The sequence below is a fragment of the Hibiscus syriacus genome, unplaced genomic scaffold (genome assembly GCF_006381635.1).
Source record: "Hibiscus syriacus cultivar Baekdansim isolate YM2019G1 unplaced genomic scaffold, ASM638163v2 tig00117056_pilon, whole genome shotgun sequence".
NCBI lineage: Eukaryota > Viridiplantae > Streptophyta > Magnoliopsida > Malvales > Malvaceae > Hibiscus > Hibiscus syriacus.
Window position 1 is genome coordinate 1,058,209 of NW_024063539.1, and position 20,792 is coordinate 1,079,000.

Consider the following 20,792-nt stretch of genomic DNA (forward strand, 5'->3'; position numbering starts at 1 on the left):
TATGTTTCGCTTACGTGAGAAACAAGAATATCAAACAACTTTTGTCAAAAGATCAAAGAACACTTCATTCGGTTATAGCATACGTATGCAAATAAAAGAATTGATATAACAGAATCTAAAAAAAATTAAAATATTAATTATCGTTATCCTCTCAATCATGAATGGACTGAGGAATTGACAGAGAATCGTCCACTTGAAAATTTGTAATTATCATTTTTATATATTATTGATAATAAATTTCATCTTCAAAAATTTTAAAATTTTATAATTTTCAACATAAAATATTTCATCAATATCTCTTTCAAATTGATTTATTTTGCTTATGCTTTTTCTATAAATGAAAGGCATGGTATGAACCAGCCTTCACTGAATGCACGAGAGAAAATGGAAGACAAACAAATCAAAGGGCACATTGTAGTACTCCCATACCCTAGTCAAGGCCACATTAACCCTCTTCTCCAATTCGCCAAACGTTTAGCCTCCAAAGGTGTGAAGGCCACACTAGCCACCACCCGTTACACCCTCCACTTCATATCCGCCCTCACATCGGGCTCGAACCGTCTCGGACGGCTACGACGAAGGCGGTTTTTCTCAAGTAGGGGACGTAGACTTATACCTCAAGTCATTCAGGGACCACGGTTCCAGAACCCTGTCCGAACTCATCGAAAAATTCTCGAACTCCAACATGCCGGTTAACTGTGTAGTGTACGACTCGTTTCTGCCGGGGCTCTTGATGTTGCGAAGCGGCATGGGATTTACGGGGCTGCTTTTTTACTAATTCTGCCACGGTGTGTAACATCTTTGCTCATGTTCAACATGGCCTGCTGGTTTTGCCACTCGATCGTGAAACAATGCCGCTGGTGTTACCGGGACTCCCACCGTTGAACTCCCGAGACTTGCCCAATTTTCTTAGGTTTCCGGATAGTTACCCTGCGTACTTGGCCATGAAGTTGAGTCAGTATTCGAATTTGAATGAAGCAGACTGGGTTTGGTAACACCTTCAAAGAACTCGAAGGAAAGGTATGTTTAAATCAGTATAATGCTATAACGTCATCTTTATCATAATACATTTAAAAAGTTTGAGAAAACGTATTCAAACCGCAGTGTTCGGTTACGTTTCGGTTCGGTTTTATTAAAATTTTGATTTGTTCAATCCAGTTATTATTCAAGTGTATTTGGTTTGGTTCGATTTTAGTGATAATATTGTTAATTACATGTTATATAGGAAGCAAGAGGGGTATCAGAGATTTGGCCAGCCAAGTTGATTGGTCCAATGGTCCCATCGGCTTACTTGGACGAAAGGATCAAAGGTGATAGAGGGTACGGTTCGAGTTTGTGGAAGCCACTCAGCGATGAGTGCATGGAATGGCTCGAAACAAAACCATCTAACTCAGTGGTCTACGTTTCATTCGGAAGCATGGTCTCATTATCAGAGGAACAAATAAAAGAGATCGCATGGTCTTTAAAGGAGAGCAACATGTATTTCCTATGGGTCGTGAGGGACACGGAGCAGCGAAAACTGACCCAATGGTTCATAGAATACTCGGGTCGAGAAAAGGGCAAGGTCGTAACATGGTGCAACCAGCTGGAAATGCTGGCACATCGGACCGTGGGGTGCTTCGTGACACACTGCGGGTGGAACTTGTTGCGGAAGACGGCTATCGGATAGAGCAAAATCGCAACTGATAATTTGAGAAAATAAAAATGAAGATAAAGAAGACACAAAATTTACGTGGAAAACCCCTAAATAATATAGGGTAAAAACCACTGGCAACGGTAGAAGAATTTCACTATGATAAAATAAGAATTACAACCTCTCTCGATCTACTAAGGAGAAAACAATGATAATTCTCTCTTGATAAAAAGAAGAAAACAACTCTCAAGAAACTCTCTAAATTCTCTCTAGTATTGGAAGAAAGCTAGAATGTTTTGGGATGATTTTGAAGCTAAATGAGCTAGGGTATTTATAGTTGAAGCTCTAAGGACTAATTTGTAAATACTCTAAATTACAATGGCTAAAATTGAGGTTTTACCATTGTTGAAAAAAATCAACAAATGTTGCATCCATTTAATTCCACCGAAAGCCACCGAATTTGCCATGTGCAAAGCCACCAAAATTGATTTTGTGCAATTTGACTTTCAACAATCTCCCACTTGAAGATTTGATTGGAACAATCATATCTTCACATCATTTTTTCTATCTTGTACCATCATGTTGCTTACGTCTGTGACAGACCACACGAGGATCGACACCAAGTAAATTTATTAGGGTTGATCGCCTTTGTCATGAAATCTGCTATGTTGTCTTTGGTATGGATCTTCTCCATATCCATTGTTCCTTCTTCCACCTTTTCACGAATGAAGTGGTACTGAACTCGTATGTGTTTTGTCCTTGAATGAAATGCTGGATTCCTTGCTAGATGCAAGGCACTTTGACTGTCACAAAAAAGAGAAACATGCTCTTGATTGGGCCCAAGCTCCTCCAATAACATCTTCAACCAAATTGCTTCTTTACTGGCTTGTGTAGCTGCTACATATTGCCTCTGTGTGTGTAGCCACAACTGACTGCAATTTAAAACCCTTACAGCTCCACCAGCAACTTTGAACACATATCCTGTAGTAGATTTGCTTTATCCAAATCCTTGCATAGTCAGAATCAACATACCCATTGATAAGTTTGATCCTCCGTAACATAATACAATATTTGAGGTCCCTTTGATGTATCTTAGGATCCTCTCTACTGTATTCCAATGCTCTTTGCCTAGATTCGCCATGTACCGACTAACCACTCCCTGCTTGTGCAATGTCTGGTCTTGTGCATATCATAGCGAACATTAAACTTCCCACTGCCGATGCATACGGTACTCGAGACATCTTCATCCTCTCTTGTTCACTGCTAGGACTCATACTGGAGGATAATTTGAAGTTAATAGGAAGAGGGGTAGAAATTGGCTTACAATCTTGCATGTTGAATCGTGATAAGATCTTCTTCAAGTAATTCTTTTGTGAAAGCCAAATCTTCTTATTACTTCTGTCTCGATGAATTTGCATCCCTAGAATCTTGTTTGCTAATCCCAAGTCCTTCATTTCAAATTCCTTATCCAGTTGTGCCTTCAATTCGTCAATATGATCTTTGTTGGGTCCTGCAACCAACATGTCATCCACATACAACAACAATATAACAAAATCGTTATCACCAGACCTCTTGAAATAAGCACAAGGGTCTGCATTAAGTCTGTTATATCCAAGGCACATAATGAAGGAATCAAATCTCTTATACCAACACCTCGGCGCCTGCTTTAGACCGTATAGAGATTTGTTCAACCTGCAAACCAAATTCTTCTTTTCTTTTTCTTCAAAACCTTCAGACTGGAGCATATAAATCTCTTCTTCAAGATTTCCATGAAGAAAAGCGGTTTTAACATCTAGTTGCTCTAGATGTAAGTTCAATGTAGCACACATTGCCAAAACTACTCGAACTGTTGTTAGTCAAACCACAGGAGAAAATATTTCATTGAAATCAATACCTTCTTTTTGAGCATATCCTTTGACCACCAGTCTTGCACGATACCTCTCAACTTGATCATCACCATTTCACTTGATTTTGAAGACCCATTTGTTACCAATTGGCTTCCTTCCTTGTGGTAGTGGCACAAGGTCCCATGTATTATTTTTATGAAAAGCTTCGATTTCTTCTTGCATCGTCATCATCCACAGTGAAGCATCTGAGCTGTTTATTGCCTCCTGGTATGTTGATGGCTCACCGTCCTCTGTTAAAAGGCAGTATGCAATATTATTCTATAACATAATCTGAGTGTCAATTGGGACGTCTTCTCACACAATCTGATTGACAAGTTTAGAGCTTCAGAACTCTTTGGTTCTTGTTCATCATGCTGGTTCGCTTCAGAAGAATCTCCTTGTTCAATCTCCTTTTCCAGATGTATCTGTGTAATCTCTGATTTTTCAGCGCTATCTTCGCTTTCTTTTCTTTGTAGTTTATCCTCTACAAAGATAACATCCCTGCTTATGATCACTTTGCGGGCAGTGGGATCCCATAAACGATACCCCTTTACACCATCAGTATACCTCAAGAAATTTGCATTTCCTGGATTTTGGATCCAGCTTTGAAATTTCTTGGGAGTTGTACATCACGTATACAATACTTCCAAATACATGGAGGTTTGAATAATCAGCTGGCTTACCAGTCAACATCTCCATTGGTGTCTTCAGCTCTATTGCAGTTGATGGAGCTCGATTCACCAAATAACAGGCGGTATTGACTGCTTCTGCCCAAAATTAATTTTCTAGGCCTGTATCCCTCAACATTGCTCTTGTTCTTTCTAACAAGGTTCTGTTCATCCGCTTTGCCACTCCATTTTGTTGAGGAGTGTTCGACACTGTGAACTATCTTTTGATGCCTTTTTTCCTGCAAAAGTCATCAAATTCTTCGCTTGTGTATTCTCCTCTATTATCTGTTCTGAAACACTTGATCTTATTTCCAGAATCAAGTTCCACCCGCGCTTTGAAGTTTTTGAAAGTTGAAAACACGTCCGACTTCTTTTTAATAGGGTACACCCAACATCTCCTGGAGTAGTCATCAATAAATGAGACAAAATATTTTGCTCCGCCTAGAGATGTAACTGGTGCTAGCCATACGTCAGAGTGAACCAATTCTAGAACACTTTTGCCTTTAGAATTTGATGTGTTGAATTTCAACCGGTGATGCTTACTTGTTATGCAATGCTCACACAAAGGAAGTGATACCTTTGTTAAGCCTGGAAGTAGCTTTTTCCCCACAAGGACTTTCATTCCTTGTTCTCTGACATGTGTCCAAGTTTCTGATGCCATAGCATTGCAGAATCTGAACTACATGAGGCAACAGAGGCTTCTGCTTCTAGCAAAGTTTCTACCTTCAGCATGTACAAGTTTGTAGCTATATTTTCGCCTTTCAACACTACAAGCGCTCCACGGAACACCTTCATGATTCCTTTCCGTGTTTCAATATTGCTTGCATTATTATCCAACAATCCGTAGGATAATAAATTTTTCTTCAGGCCTTTCACGTGCCGCACATCTCGAACAACTTTAATTGTTCCATCATACATCTTTAATTTGATGGTTCCCACACTAACGATCTCTAAGGCATGATCATTTCAACTATACACAGATCCTTCTGAGACAGGTTCATAATGATGGAACCATTCTCTTCTTGAGGTCATGTGATATGTCGCTCCCGAATCAATGAGCCATATATCTGCAAATCTTTTTCTGCCTTCCACGGTGGTTGACGCTTCACAGCATAGAGCATCTCCATCATCTGAAGTGTTTGCGGTATTGCCTTGTGGATTGGAGTTTTTATTTACACTCCAACAATCCTTCTTCAAGTGACCCTTCTTTCCACAGTTGTAGCACTTTAAATTCTTCTTGCTCCTCGACTTCGATCTACCATGTTTGTGACTGCTGCTTTGGCCACGTTCTGTTGATCTCCCTCTCATTGTTGTCAATGCTTCTGCTTGTTGCAGATTTACTTGTATGTCTTCCTTGTTCTTGCGCCGATTTTTTTCTTGTAGAACAGCAGCTACAACGTCATCGAAGACTAGACTAGTGACATTACTGTTTGTCAAGTTAATGATGAGTTGATCATACGAATCCGGTAGACTTTGAAGTAGAAGTTCAACACGTTCTTGTTCTCCTATTTTACAGCTTAAGGATGTAAGCTGAGAAAATAAAGTGTTCAGTGTATTTAAGTGCTCTGTCACTGAAGTAGATTATGGCATACGAATAGTGTACAATTTTCTCTTAAGAAAAATTTTATTGTGCAGCGATGTGGCCTCGTACAATTTGGTGAGATGATCCCATATCTCCTTAGCTGTCTTCTTCTCCTCGATGCTTGACAATACTTCATCTGCTAATGCTAGATGGAAGTTTGTCATATCATTCCCGTCCATTTCGATCCATTTGTTGTCATCTGTGAAATCCACTAGCATTTCATTGATAGCTGGTAGACAACCGTCTTTCCTCGGGATGGCCTTCATCTTTAATTTCCACAATGAGAAATTTCTCCCATTGAATTTTTCAATATCAAATTTTGTTGCCATAGCTTCTTTTACGGATAGCTCCCACTATTTCACTATCATGAATAGTTCTCTGGAACCTTCAAAGAATTGGTAATAACTTCTTACTCTCTTATGTTGGAGGATCCACCTTTTGGTGGCAACCACAAAGACAATAAGCATATATTACACACTCTAATCTGGCTCGGATACCAATTGTTGCGGAAGACGGCTATCGGATAGAGCAAAATCGCAACTGATAATTTGAGAAAATAAAAATGAAGATAAAGAAGACACAAAATTTACGTGGAAAACCCCTAAATAATATAGGGTAAAAACCACGGGCAACGGTAAAAGAATTTCACTATGAGAAAATAGGAATTATAACCTCTCTCGATCTACTACGGAGAAAACAATGATAATTCTCTCTTGATAAAAAGGAGAAAACAACTCTCAAGAAACTCTCTAAATTCTCTCTAGTATTGGAAGAAAGCTAGAATGCTTTGGGATGATTTTGAAGCTAAATGAGCTAGGGTATTTATAGTTGAAGCTCTAAGGACTAATTTGTAAATACCCTAAATTACAATGGCTAAAATTGAGTTTTACCATTGTTGAAAAAATCAACAAATGTTGCATCCATTTAATTCCACTGAAAGCCACCGAATTTTCCATGTGCAAAGCCACCAAAATTGATTTTGTGCAATTTGACTTTCAACAGAACTCAACCCTAGAAGGGTTGAGTCTGGGCGTGCCGATGATCGGCATACCGAAATGGACCGATCAATTGACCGACGCTAAGTTCGTGGAGGACATTTGGGATATCGGGGTGATAGTTGAGGAAGACAATGAGGGTGTTGTGAGGAAAGATGAGCTGATGAGATGCTTGAAAGAAGTGATGGAAGGGGAGAAGAGCAAAAAGATGAAGAGAAGCGCTAACAAATGGAGGGATTTGGCTAAGCGAGCGATCGACCAAGGAGGGAGCTCGGATAAGTTTATCAATGAATTTGTGGAACATTTGATGGCTTCTTACGACAACTTGAATAATGGACATTGCTAAACATGTTGTATTGTGTGTTCTTTTTTGTTTCATTACATTAATTAATCAAATTTGGACAAAAATCTTAAACGTGTTGATCATGTTTACCATAATGTATTCTGTTTTTTATATCATTTTTGTGCTTATCATGTATTGCATTTGGATCGGGTCTAAAGTTATTTAATGTGTTATTCTTATTTGAATTCCTCGTTATGTAATAAAAGGAAATAAAGTTTAATAAAATGCTTATATGATGATTTTGTGATAGTATGCACTCAGCTTTGTTAGTTTCTAGAAAAATCACATAATTTTATTATCAAATTTTAGTTATGGATTCAATTAAACCACATAATCGTTAAACCTTTAACAACGAGATGATGAGACAGTTTGGTGCTGACATACCCTACGTAGAAGCTAAAAAATATTTCTATATTCTTCATCATCGTCTTCTTTATTAGAGTTTTTTATTCATTTTTAACGGTCGTAAAAAAATATCATTCTCTGATGCCTTTTGCGACCATCATAGATAATGATAAACTAATCTCATCGTCCTCTACCGCTTTATTGATTTAGATATCCTTAAACCTCTTTAAAATTCACAAAACTAAACACAAAAAGCTTCATATTTGGGGTTTCAGAGTTTGCTCAATTTGAGGGGTTTCGATTTTTTCCCAAAAATTCAAATGGTGAGAAGTATATTCTTTTAAGAAGACAAAGAACATACATTGAATCCAGTCTCATCAGACAATCAAAATATGAGATCAAAGTATTAGAACATCTAACATTTAGACGGATTTTTGTCGATTTTGTGTAGGTTTCGTGAAAAACTAATCCAACGAGAGAAAATAAGAGTGAATTGCGGACATTTTGAGATCTTGTCATGAATGGTGGTTGGGACAAGTAAAAATTGACTAGAACCAACAACCACAAGAGATGTTGATTTTCTACAATGAAAAATTGATACACAAACTAAAGTTCAATATCTAAAATTGAAACATTTTAAAATTTATTAACAAAATTAATACACAAATCAAAATTCACATGGAAGAAACAATCATATCATCACGATGTTAACAATCTAGAGTTCCTAATTAAACTTGAAACTAAAATTTAGTGTTAAAATTGAATTAATTTAAAGTTCAATAATAAAAAGGATATAAAACCTAAAGTTCAATGGTGCTTGTAGTTTACTCCTATTTTTTAATCTTTTATTATTCTCCTGAAGCGTTTACTTCAAACTTGTAAACGTTTTTTTCATTTATTCCCTTTAGATTTAGTTAATCGACTTTTCCAGCATCGAATTGTATACACCAATATAAGATTCCCATTACAGTTATAACGACAACAATTTAAGAAGACAGAAATGCAAATGAATTTGTTTTAATATATATATATATATATATAATATATATATATATATATATATATATATATATATATCTTACTAATTAAATAATAATCGACTATCTATACAATTACATAAAAAAGAATCCTTTAACAGGTTCCCCTCTTGACAGTTGTCCTCTTTTTGTAATCATTATAAGATTTGTTAAATTCCAATGTTGGGTGCTCTATTAAGCTCAAATTTAAACCAGAAATTTAATTTCATTGAGATCCAAGGATCGAGCACGTCGTATGTCGGGGTGTATGTACGAGTGTTTAATGTCAAATGGTTGAGAATCTTATTAATAAAATAAGAGTCTTGTTTGAAGTCCGATTGACTTGTAATTTTACATTATATTTATATGGATGTTATATTAATTGATGTACGATAGTTTAGGTTTTTTTTGGCATGATTTTATATGAAGTATGTGAAAAAAATGAAAATACCCATTAACATGTTTTGTAAAATTTCTTGAAAATTTGTATGTTTCTAATTTTTTCTTGGTTTAGAATTATCTACATCTCTAGCTTCTGTTCGAAAATTATCTTACATTTAATATGTGAAAATAATGAAAATACCCATGAACATGTTTCATAAAATTTCTTGAAAATTTGTATGTTTCTAGTTTGTTCTTGGTTTAAAATTATGTACGCTCTCGCTGCTGTTCGAAAAGTGTCTTACATCTAATAATAAGAAAGACATGCAACTACTTGAAAAATATTGTGTAGCTTTAAAACTTGTCATATTCTTTTTCTCGACCAAAATATAAATACTACAATCGAGACTGAAAAGAGGATGGAAACATCGACTAACAACCATTCTTTCATAAGTATAACTTTCCGCACAAACTAAAGAAATGAACCATTAAGGGTGGATGGAGTAAACTTGTTCCATCAACAATCCTATTATTAAATTGATATGTAACGGCCGAAGATTCATGGACGTATCATCAACTAAAATGGTTAACAGTATTGCGTAAATTTGGTAAACCATACGTGCACAACTTCGATTATGTGAGTGGTTTCGTCATGCATGAAAGATGTTGGTATTCTGTTGATAAGTGCTGATGCAAGACATGTGGTCGTAGAGTTAACATGAACCAGTCTGTGACTTATTTTAAAACATGGTTTGAGTCGATTATGTCATTGTTCATTAACTACCTACTTGGTAGAAGTGGAGAGAACTCGATTAGAAATGGAGCTTAGTCTGCAAAGCTCAGGCAGGACAAATAGCACAGCTGTTGCTTTTCCTTTTAGGCTTCTTTTTCTATTGTATTGTTGAGAAGGTGGATATGAATTTCTGCAAAAATTAGATCATTCAAATGTGCGTGAAGTTGGCAGTTCTGATAAAATCATATCATTGGTTACGTTTTCTGGGAAAACCTTTGACACTTGGTAGAAATAACTTGTGATAAGGCAGCATAAGGCAGCATAAGGGTTAGAAATCAAACGACTTGAAAAGGTAAGATTATTGATATTCGATCATATTTTAAGAAGACATCTTGACTTGTAAATATCCAGATCGCATCCAATAAGATACAAATCTACTGATATTTCAGACTTCAAAATCAATTTCAATTTCTTATCCAAAACAATTAGTCATGTTCTTCCCTTCCCTTTGAATTGGGCTCTACATACATGATAGTGTTGAAGGCGGCTTCTACCTGTATTTGGCTTTAGCTACAGAAGACTCCGGTTCTGATATGAAACTTTAAAATTTTAGTAAAGCTTAATCTTTTCTATTGTTGAAAACATGTATTTAGCAATTCTTGCACGAGGAGTATAGTATAAACTGATCAAGTTTGGAATTTGCAACACAATGTAAAATCCAAGGCTCTTCTGAACTGAGAAGCTATACATGTTTTTTATTTCTACAAACAGATTTCAATTTGGGAGCTTTCATTGCAAGTAGAAAAATCTGGGTTATCACCTTCATTCAACCGGTGAATTTCCATTCCCCCTAATGTTGGGTCTTCATTAAACAAAAGACGCGGTTCGTTGTCATTCTCAAAACCTAATCTACACCTTACAAATGGAACCTGAAAAACATAAACATCATTAACTTCCAGCCTCAGAGATGCTCTGTAATGACGGCCGCCATGATTTTGACCTCATTGTAGCGGCGTTCACAGGTGTTTTGCTTGAGCTTTGTCTTTCATGCTTCGGTTCCTGAAATGTTTAGAACATAAGGACCTTAGTGTTTAGGTAGGGGAAAAACATAGGATACATACTTGGTTGGTGGTCTCTGCGTCAGACTTTCTTCTTGAACTTAGGTTGTCTTGTCCATGGTGCTGAAACTTTTTCATGGATTCCCTTTTCGTTTTTGCATATTTCTTGGCTCTCGTGACCTTCATAACATCTGCAGGCGCAGGGAACAAACGGTAAGTAATTTCAAAATTAATATAAAAAAAGGTGATGGAAAGCAACAATCGGGAATCTTCCAATAAAGAAAGTGAAGAACATGGTACCTTGAGAAGTGATAAGGCGATAAGCATGGCCGAGGGTGAGAGTTTCGGTCGGCCGGAGAAGCTTAACACGAGTGAAACGCACGGTATTCTGAGGTTGATTCCCTTGTTGATCCTCAGACACAGGCAATGGAATGATGAGAGAAACATAATGACCGGGATTCATTCTCATGATTTCACTCACCGGGATCTGCCAATATAGCCTCTCTTGCCTCCCGGACGGATGCTGTATGACCAGCGCCGCAGCGTCTACGGCTTGGCAATTCCCCATCTCACTCTCTCTCTCTCTCGAAGAAGAAGAAGATTGGAGTTTGAATGAGAAGGAAGAAGAGGGTTAATAAGTAAGAAGCAGAGTTTTTGAATACAATCCTAGCGATATAATAATTAATAGAAGGCAGGGGCTTGGCTCATTTCCCAACTAAACTTATTAAACGGCAGGCTTCATGCAAATGCTAATGAATTAATAATAATAATAATAATAATAATAATGTATGGCAGAGGTACACGTGGAGAAATGTGGGAATTTGGAAGGTTTGAAATTTATAATTACAGACAGGGTGGGGGGGAGGGGTTGTATGACTTTTAGCGTTCAAAAACAAAATTATAATATAAGAAGAGGATGCATGCGTGTGAGGGGAGTAGGGCAGTAAACGAGAGTAAGAGACAAGTCGAGTTTGAAAATCGTTAATTTTCAAAAATGAAACTAAATTTGATTCAATTCAAAATTTCATAAGCTTAAGATTTTTAAGTTCTAATTGAATTCAAAATTAAAAGTTAAAGTCTGACTCAACTTCAAAAGAATTTGAACTAAAAACATTCAAACTTAAATTTGAACTCAAATATGAATATTAAGTACAGAAAAACTTTATTCTACATTTTTTAATGAAAAATAATAATAAATATTAATAATTTAATTTAAAAAATAAAAATAATTTTTTTGGAATATCACATAACTCACTTTAACCCCTTAAGAATTCAAATCAAATTTAAATATATTAAATTCACTTAAATTAAGTTTTCACCAAACTTTCATCAAGTCAATTTTAAATAATTTATGATTCGTCTTGTTTTGTTTAATTAGAGAAAAAGGAACAAGAACTAATCTATCTTAATAATTAATAGATGATTATTATCTCTAAAAAATTTAAATTCGAACGTTAAATATTACAAAGATATTTAAACTTTTATTATTAAAAAATTATAACAATTAATATTATTTATAATTATCTTAAATTAATAAAATAAAATAAAAACAAGGGGAGAGGAGATTCCTTTGGTTGGACGATGATTTGACAACCCTACCGCGTAATCCGCGATATGCTTTTGGTTCTTGTCCATGGCGTTGGGTCTAAACATTGATTCACCCTCGCTCAGGGTACAATATGTTAATTTTATTTAATTTTGATGAATTTTAAAATATTTAAATACAAAGTCTGCCTGAATATCTTTGACCCTTGTAAATCTGGTTCAGCTTAAACTATTTGAATCCCAAAGTTTGAAATTTAATAAAACTACACGTCCCTGGATCATTGTCAGTCCATGTATGCCATGTGACGAGTTGGGTTCACAAATTAAATAATAAAAGTGACTATTCTTTGTTCAAATATGACTCCTGTCCTGTGGGGGACTGCTATGCCCTTGGGAGGGGAAGGCTAAACTTTCAATCTTTTAAAAACTAAAAATTACAGTCACTGATTCTTCTTTACAAGACAATCCTGTGGGGCAGCAAATTTAGGCATTCAATGTACGTTCCTTTCCATTTAAGCGTTCTATTTTTCAAATAAAAGCTGTCTTTACAATGGTTCGGCATCAATTCTTTTAACATTGATTAGAGCTTAATCATTGATAGTATATATACATCCTACAAATATAATTGTTTAATTTTAAGAATTAAAAAATAACAGTTATTTTAACCATTTATGTCACTTCATAAATTCGAAATGTAAAACTATTGTAAATCATATATTGTTAAATTTATTTAAGAATTATGTATAAATCAAACTTTCAAGATTTATGAATTCGGGACGGTCCATCCCAATCCAAATTCATATACTTAGGGGTAAAGGTTGGGGTTATTTTTCCATTTTGTTTTCATTCTACATTCTTGTTCCATCCCCTATAAATACAAGGCAATTAAAACCATGGATTTAAGACAGTCTGACTGGAAAGAATGTCTGTATTTGAATGATTATTGCATGATCTACAAAGACAACTTGGAAACGAAGTGAAAGATGAGTTTTTGAGTTGTCCCATTAATTCAATGGGGGAAGTTCGTGTACGATAAAATGTATTTAATTTTAAACCACATGTCTTTGAAATCAAAGATGGATTGATAGAAGTAGGTGGAGACGATTATTCTTAAAATTTTTAAATTCTTTTATATTTTAGATATATATTTTTATTGAAACTCTATTCTTACCCCTTAAAATTTTATAAATTCTTCCTACAGTATAAAATTTTTGTATCCATCCCTGCTTGAAATTAGATTTAATGTGAATGGATGGCTATATAATCTTATAAATGCAGCACCACAATTCAATAATATCGTACCAAAACTTTTTATAATTTAATGCATACATATAATTAACTGCAAAGTGGAATTGTATCCCATACATGGATTCACTCATGTTTTTAACTCTTTTTCTAATATAAAGTAATATTTGTTTAGAATTTTTAAAATCTATTGACAATGTGCATACATTATGCAGGCGCAACTACTCAAACATTACCTCTAGAGAGAATAATATTCTCTTTTATCACTGAAGTCACTTGATGAGTTCTGCGATCTAGTATATTTAAATATTTAATCTATTTTTATTTAAAATAAAAAAATTCTAAATAGTCCAAGTATTATATAAAATGTCTTATTTTCATTTTTTATATAGTAATAAAATAATTAATTATTGGTAATTTTTTGTGCATAGAACTAATTTATAGGGGGGGGGGAACTTATTTTAAACTCGATCTTTGAATATATTGAACCAAAATTAAAGTCGAATAATGGCTCCATGTATATAATAGTAACATTATTATTATTATTTTGGTTTTGCTCATGTTGGTGGCCAAATGTGGTTATATTATTAGTATAATAATAGATAAGATAAGATAGTAATATCAATTTGGCAAATTTGATGAATCATAGAGCGGTCAACTTGTAAGAGAGTAGCTGGAGAAGGTTCTTGAAAGTATCATTACAAATATTGGATTGGGCAATGAAATAATAAAGTACCTTACCTAAACTAATAGAATTCTTCTGTCTCCACTCCATGTCTTTATATATATACCTCACCACTTCTATTATAATCCATGTATTAATGATATATTAGCAAATTAGGAAAGTTTATCATCTTCTTTATTTCCTCTTTTTATTTAATTTTTTTATTTTCTTATTAAAATAAAATCAACATCAGTTTGGTAATATTTTTTCATTTTTTTAATAATATTCTATTAATTTTAATAAACTTAAATTATTTAATATAAACTCTAAACCCAAACTCTAAATCCTTAACCCCAAACCCTAAACTCTAAAATCAAAATATAAAATATAAACAAAATTAATTGAACTGGATTATTATAAATGATCTAATTGTTTTAAAAATTAAATTTAATAATAAATAAAAATAAATTAAATTCACTTTAATAAAAAAATTTAAAAAATATTACCAAACTAATGTTGATTTTTTTAGTAAGAAAATAAAGTTAAATGAAAAGAAAAAAAATAATAAATTTCCTTAATTTACTAATATATCATTAATACATACGTCGCAATTTAAGTGGTAGGATATATACATAAAATTTAATTTAGATTAGATTAGAAGTAAGGACTCAAGATTTGACATATCATATTTCTTTTTTATGTCGTCGATAAATAATGATATGACATATCATGTTTATTCTTTATGTGGTCAATAAGTAATGGTCTATAGTTACCTATGTCTTTCTAGCAAACAACAAAATGGTATTGCAATTGTCTCTCCTAGAAAACGCTATAAAGTGACAAATTATATTTTAATTTGTTTCGATGTTTTAATATTTTATTTTATTATTCTCTACACCTTTTCTGATTTGAGCAAAGAGTCATATCTTACATCTTATCATAGTGAGGCTTCCCATTTTAGATAGTTCATCTTTTTTCTTTGATGTAGGTGGAGAATCATAGATTTATCTCACTAGTTGGCATCCCAATATGGATATCTCATCGACACCTCTCATGGACTTGCATAGGTATTGTCCCGTAAACTTACAAAAGTATTTATAGTTATCTCGACTTTCTTACTTGCATAATGATCATAATAGTTTACCTTTTCTGATTAGGACAGAATTATAAAAATATTACAATTCCCCTATCTCATGTGTTAGGGAGCTTCTCACGTTGTTCGAACCAAGGCATATCATTTAGAGGATTTACGGGGGTCTTTAAAGTTAATATAGTGGTGGGTTATTCGTGAGAATCTTCGTGGATCAAACAAACACTAAAATCAACGGTTCTTATTTAGATGGATCTCACATTCCACCTTTTCTGATTTGGATAGAGAATTATTAATTCCAAAGTTATAACTTCCAATATTTTAATTTTAATACCACAACTTTTAATATTTCAAATATACAACTTAAATTAGACATGATGCCATGTAATATTATTTTGATATTAACAAATATGCAACTTAAATTATACTTTTATAGTAACCCATTGTTAAAATTATGATAAATGCAAAGTGAGTTTTCTCAAACACACTAAAATGTTTTTATTTTCTTATAATTATTGATATTTGATTTATTGATCAACTAATTTAAATCAGATATTATAAATACTAATTCTGAGAGTGATCTTTCTAATTCGAATCTTTGATCTTATTTAAAAAAATCTACTAGACCAGTCGATAATTAAATCAAATACTTTTAATTTTTAATGCAGCTTTAAACATCACTGCCAACCTCATTTTGTCCCTCAAAACTTTATTTTTCTCCGACCAACAAAAGATTGCACATTGGCGTTTTACATCCAAATTCATGCATGGATAAAAAGAGATGTCCACTTTTCTTTTCTTTTTTGTTTTAAAGGCTGATGGCTGCAATTGTTCCATCTGCATGCATGTGGAATTAGATCTAATAGACATGTTTAATATGAATTATTGATTGGTTAGACAACGACATGTCAACAGTAACACAAGACTCAGACATTGACACCACAACACCCGCTGGTATGCTTGTCACCTTCTGCCTGTGAACTGTATCATATCAAACATTAGGGTTTGCTCCCCTTTCTTTCATACACTTAATTTAAAATATTATTATGACATAAACCTATTTGTCAAAGGGAAGTGTGTAGCTAGTCGTCAATTCAATTGAACCTAGAAACATATGAATCCAGCGATCTTATTGGTTTAAAGGATGGTTATTATATTTAAAGGTCTCGAGTTTGAGCACGACGTCTGTAGAAATGTTTGAACACTTATTGTCAAATAGTTGAGAGTCTTCTGAATAAATAATATCTTATAATCATCCAAGCTAATTAAAAAAATTAAACCAATGGCTATAATGGTATTCCCCCTCCTTTGGACACCCATCTTTGCCAACCTTTTTCAATTCATCATTTCACTTCATTAATTATCTATTTGTAATTCAAGATTAATATTTATAAAAATAGATTGAATCAAAAATATAGTTTTATGCTAATTATTTAATTTAAAACCAATTAAACATGTAAAATGATTTAACCTGAATCTACAACAAGAAATAGTTTACTCGTAATTAGGTAAAATTAAAAAATCTTATCCGAACTTGATCCCATTCTAGTTGAACTTTTTAAGCCTGACCCAAAAACTAATTGATAAATCAAAGTCAAGTGGCTGTACCACGAAATTATCTTGTCGTGGAAAGTTCCTATAAACTTTTTAAAAAAGTTTTTAAGGCGAGGTTAGGTCTCTCAAAGTTGGTACAACATGTGAACGGTTCCAAAGAGTGTTGGACCGGTTGTAATGCTTTAACTTTTAATTCACTGTATTAGGGATGGACGTTACGTTTTATGTTAGGAGTGAACTTATACAATTTTAAGAAGATATATACTTATAAAATTTTAGGGAGATTATAATAGATGTTTAATAAAAAATACAGAGAAAATATCTAAAATATACACGAATTTAAAATTTTCAAAGACGACTATCCCTCCCTGTTCCTTCTATCCATCTCTAATTGTATCAATAACTATGACGTCCACCAAATACATGATTGGATTATCATTATATTTTTTGCGACCAAGTATTGTTTTGTTATGAAAAATGTAGGGTCACATTCTTAATTTAAGACTAGAAAGAAAACAGCGATAGAAGCTAATCAAACCGAGCATTTGGCTTGATGGCTCCCACCCCACGGTCTTGACAGGCATAGATCCCAAGCATTGAATAGAAACTATATGTTTTTGTTTTTTTCTCTTACCTATTTACTAAGTAGGTTAAATAGTAATTCGATTTATAAAATTATATATTATTATCATTTTTGTGCAAATTTTTTTTATTTACTTTGAATCATGAATTTTCTTTCTGTAAAGCATGTTAAAAAAAATATCACGCAACACACTAGAAACATGCCAACAAAAAAAAATGTTTTACATAGTCATTCAATCACCAAAAATATCACATTTTTCAAAATTTAATTTTTAGAAACAACTTATAAGTGAAACAAACAAATCCTAAATAACATTAATCTTATTCACGTCCTACATCAATCTTTCGTATAGAGCGATAGTACATAAAATTCTTTTAGTTTTACATAAATTTAGGATTGTTGAATACTTGGATTAGTGAAAATAGATGGTTGAGATTAACAGTAGGAAATGAGAAGATATTCAATACAGAAAAAAAACGAGTTAATCTCAACAATCTATTTTCACTTATCCAACAGTCCTAAATTTGTGTAAAATTAAAGAATTTTACATTATGTAAGTGGATCACAACTCATATATATATCGAAAGTAATTAAAGAAAAGAAATTTGCAGTTTTATTTATAAAAAGAAGGAAATTTGTAGTTTGAGACCGGTGCATGCAAAGAAGCTTCGGAGTGAGGCCTACATGCTTGAATTGGATCAAATTAGGGCAAAATTTCTATAATATGTTGATGTAGTGGATTTTAAATAATTATTTTAATAAAAATATTTATTTATTTAAAAATTAAATTATATAATATTATAATATAAATTCTTAAAAGTGTTAAAAATTTAAAAAACGTTGGAAAGTTAAAACGAAAGCATGAACAGTGAGTCCATAAAATATTACGAATTCAATCTGCTGGTAGATTGGGCCAGTCCATTAGCAAGAAATAATTAATGGCCCGAATGCAATAGTGGACAAAACATTCATAAAGGCAATGTACACAAAAGCATTTATGATTCGAACTTTCTTTATTGCGTATAATATTAGTTTAGACATTCAGAATTAAATTTTATGTTAGGGAGGGACTTATAAAATTTTAGAAGGGAACGAAATTATAAATTTTTGGGGACGAAAATAGATTATCAACAGAAAATATATATAAAAAATTTAGAGGTGGACACCCATCACCATCGGTCTATCTATGTACATATTCATATAATGTACGCATTACTTATATGTATAAATTAAAAATATTTAAGTAGCAACACAAGTCCACCAAGATTATAAGAAAGGAAAAGCAACACAAGTCCACCAGATAGTTCACCACATTATCACCTGGATTCAACGTACACAAATAAGAATGCATAAACAATATGTATAACTAGGTCTATGTTGATTTCGGTGGTTTTATCAGCTAAAAGGAGTTCTGTTTTAGTACTTGGCTATCCACCAGGCTGTCAAAATAAGAATGAAAAGCAGGGAAAACCTTCATCAGAAGGAACCTCTGGTGTAAGAAGCTTACAAAGATGAATTTTGACTATTTGCGAAAAGACCAAACAAATTTGTTAAATAAATTCTCAATTCACCATGTATGCACTTCTATGCTAATAAGAGCAGGCAACCTCCGAAGAACTGCAATCTACTTCCTTTAAAGAACCATATCGCTGAATTACATAAACAATTCCAAGGGAAAATTATGAGGTATATTAACAAACCAGAAATGGCCGCAGACACTGTCACCTCCGGTCCAGATATTGGAATACCAGAATACCGGGATGTGTCTGACAAGAGTATTCTCAATCCCCCCCCCCCCCCAACACACACAAAAGTTTTCCCCTATATTTCGAGAATTACAGCCCATAATCATGTCTGAATACGTGTTGGATACAAGTGTCAAACAGAGAAAATGAAGAGGACAGAGATAAAATAGCCTTACATTCCATTGTCCTCTTATACGTTATCCCTAATCTAGTTGAATTAGATGGCATTAGTTCTATCTTCCATGAATATATCAACTCCCCTCAACACAAAGAGGGGAAAGAAACAGGAAATGGACACTTCAATCGAGAACCAATAGAAACATGATAATACTCGAGAGTTATCAGATTGAGCAGTATTAAACCAAAACAATAGGGCAAGAGAAAATAACCTGAAAGCAACAGCAAGGATGAAGGTGAAACCTGGGATGAGATTAAGTATTGCAGTTACAAGAGTAGGCGAGCTATAATATATCCCAGCATACCCAGTAATCTGGGCAAAACAACTGCATACAAATCACCAAGTAAAACACCAATAAAACCCTCGAACCCATTGTTATATAATTTAAAAAAACACCATAATTTCCATCAATGTTGCATACCCAAGAAGGCCAAGCAGGAAAAACCAACATAGAATAGAGAAAGTGAGCGGAGGACGGTGTGATCTGCACAGAAAATGGAAATCAAATAAAAATGGAGAAATGAGTATTAATAAGAGGGAGAGGGAGAATGGAAGAGAAGGGTACCTGTGGAAGAGAAAGGAAGAAGGGAGGAGAATGAGAGACGCAAGAACATTGGAATAAAAGACGAAGACCAAGTTAGGCATCCCATGGGACATTGCTGCTTTTCCCATTATCATTAGTTCAACTTGAGCCCACTCTGCCATTACCATCCCCACCATTAGCAAAGCAATCTCCTTCCCCATTCTCTGATCCTTTTCTTCTTTTTTCTTCTTTAAGGTGAATTTCAGTTCCGGCGAAGAACTTCTACTGTTCTAGCTTCTAGGAGCTGAAACTAAGATCATAGATTCAATTTTTCTTTTTGAACGTAATAATGGATTCAAGTTGATCAATAGATACAAAAATTAAAATAATAAAATATTAATGACATTTTATTATAGATAAATGCGCAGCCATGGCTAACACTACCAGCTAGAAGACAAAGGAGCGAAACCAAGTCGCTGCTGACATTTTATTATAGATAAAATTTATATGTATTTAATTATTTAAAATTAATTAAAATTTAATTATTAAATAAATATAAACAATTTTAAATTTTATTTTTAGAATTTTTAATTTAAATTTTAAATAATTAAATACATATAAGGCTTAAATATACAAAGTTCAACTTTTGTTAACGTTTATTTCGTTCTAGTTTGGTGTTTAACATTTCATTCCGTCACTCAAAATGGGTCAAGCCGTGACGGATCGTTAATTTTCTCAGTTAAGTGACAAGTGTCACAATTTGATATTTTAAAAAATTTATATGAAATTTAAAAAATAAAATTATATATATTTTTAAAAAGAAAACACAAATTTTAAAATAACCCCAAAACTTTGAAAACCTTCATTTCAACCCCTAAACCCATACCGACCGCCATCTTTTGCTATCGACGAATCTCCACCCGACCTCACCTTCCCCCGCCAATCAAAACCCCTATGAAATTGTGACTAATCAACGGTCGATCGATGAAGAATCGACGTTTTCTACATGTGAACCCTAGGATGAA

General features: G+C 33.5%; 2 protein-coding genes and 1 pseudogene across 4 annotated transcripts; 1 reads left to right on the top strand and 2 right to left on the bottom strand.

The window, feature by feature from the left end:
- Positions 1-379: 379 nt before the first annotated feature.
- LOC120198112 lies at positions 380-7,110 on the top strand (annotated as a pseudogene).
- A 3,175-nt stretch (positions 7,111-10,285) lies between these two features.
- On the bottom strand, positions 10,286-11,330 carry LOC120198248. Its single transcript, XM_039199599.1, has 3 exons — positions 10,941-11,330; positions 10,704-10,831; positions 10,286-10,641 (listed from the first exon to the last, which is right to left on the bottom strand). The coding sequence occupies exons 1-3, from the start codon at positions 11,206-11,208 to the stop codon at positions 10,531-10,533; spliced, it is 507 nt and encodes a 168-aa protein (XP_039055530.1). The 5' UTR covers positions 11,209-11,330; the 3' UTR covers positions 10,286-10,530.
- A 7,292-nt stretch (positions 11,331-18,622) lies between these two features.
- Positions 18,623-20,037, bottom strand: LOC120197842 (WAT1-related protein At3g28050-like). 3 transcript variants are annotated; one of them, XM_039199240.1, is made up of 4 exons: positions 19,810-20,037; positions 19,666-19,728; positions 19,456-19,569; positions 18,623-18,641 (listed from the first exon to the last, which is right to left on the bottom strand). In XM_039199240.1, exons 1-4 carry the CDS (start codon positions 19,986-19,988, stop codon positions 18,638-18,640), a joined length of 360 nt encoding a protein of 119 aa, XP_039055171.1. In that variant the 5' UTR covers positions 19,989-20,037; the 3' UTR covers positions 18,623-18,637. The 3 variants fall into 3 exon arrangements, with proteins under 3 accessions (XP_039055171.1, XP_039055170.1, XP_039055169.1); XM_039199239.1 differs by lacking the exon at positions 18,623-18,641 and adding an exon at positions 18,685-18,760; XM_039199238.1 differs by lacking the exon at positions 18,623-18,641 and adding an exon at positions 19,133-19,363.
- Between the last annotated feature and the right edge of the window lie 755 nt (positions 20,038-20,792).

Coding starts and splice junctions, on each gene's coding strand:
- LOC120198248 (XM_039199599.1), bottom strand. CDS start 11,208: ATGGGGAATTGCCAAGCCGTAGACGCTGCGGCGCTGGTCATACAGCAT. Junction 10,832..10,940: donor TCGCCTTATCACTTCTCAAG/GTACCATGTTCT, acceptor CTGCGCCTGCAG/ATGTTATGAAGGTCACGAGA. Junction 10,642..10,703: donor ACGCAGAGACCACCAACCAA/GTATGTATCCTA, acceptor TAAACATTTCAG/GAACCGAAGCATGAAAGACA.
- LOC120197842 (XM_039199238.1), bottom strand. CDS start 19,988: ATGGGGAAGGAGATTGCTTTGCTAATGGTGGGGATGGTAATGGCAGAG. Junction 19,729..19,809: donor TCTTCCTTTCTCTTCCACAG/GTACCCTTCTCT, acceptor TTTTCTGTGCAG/ATCACACCGTCCTCCGCTCA. Junction 19,364..19,455: donor ATCCTTGCTGTTGCTTTCAG/GTTATTTTCTCT, acceptor TCTCGATTGAAG/TGTCCATTTCCTGTTTCTTT.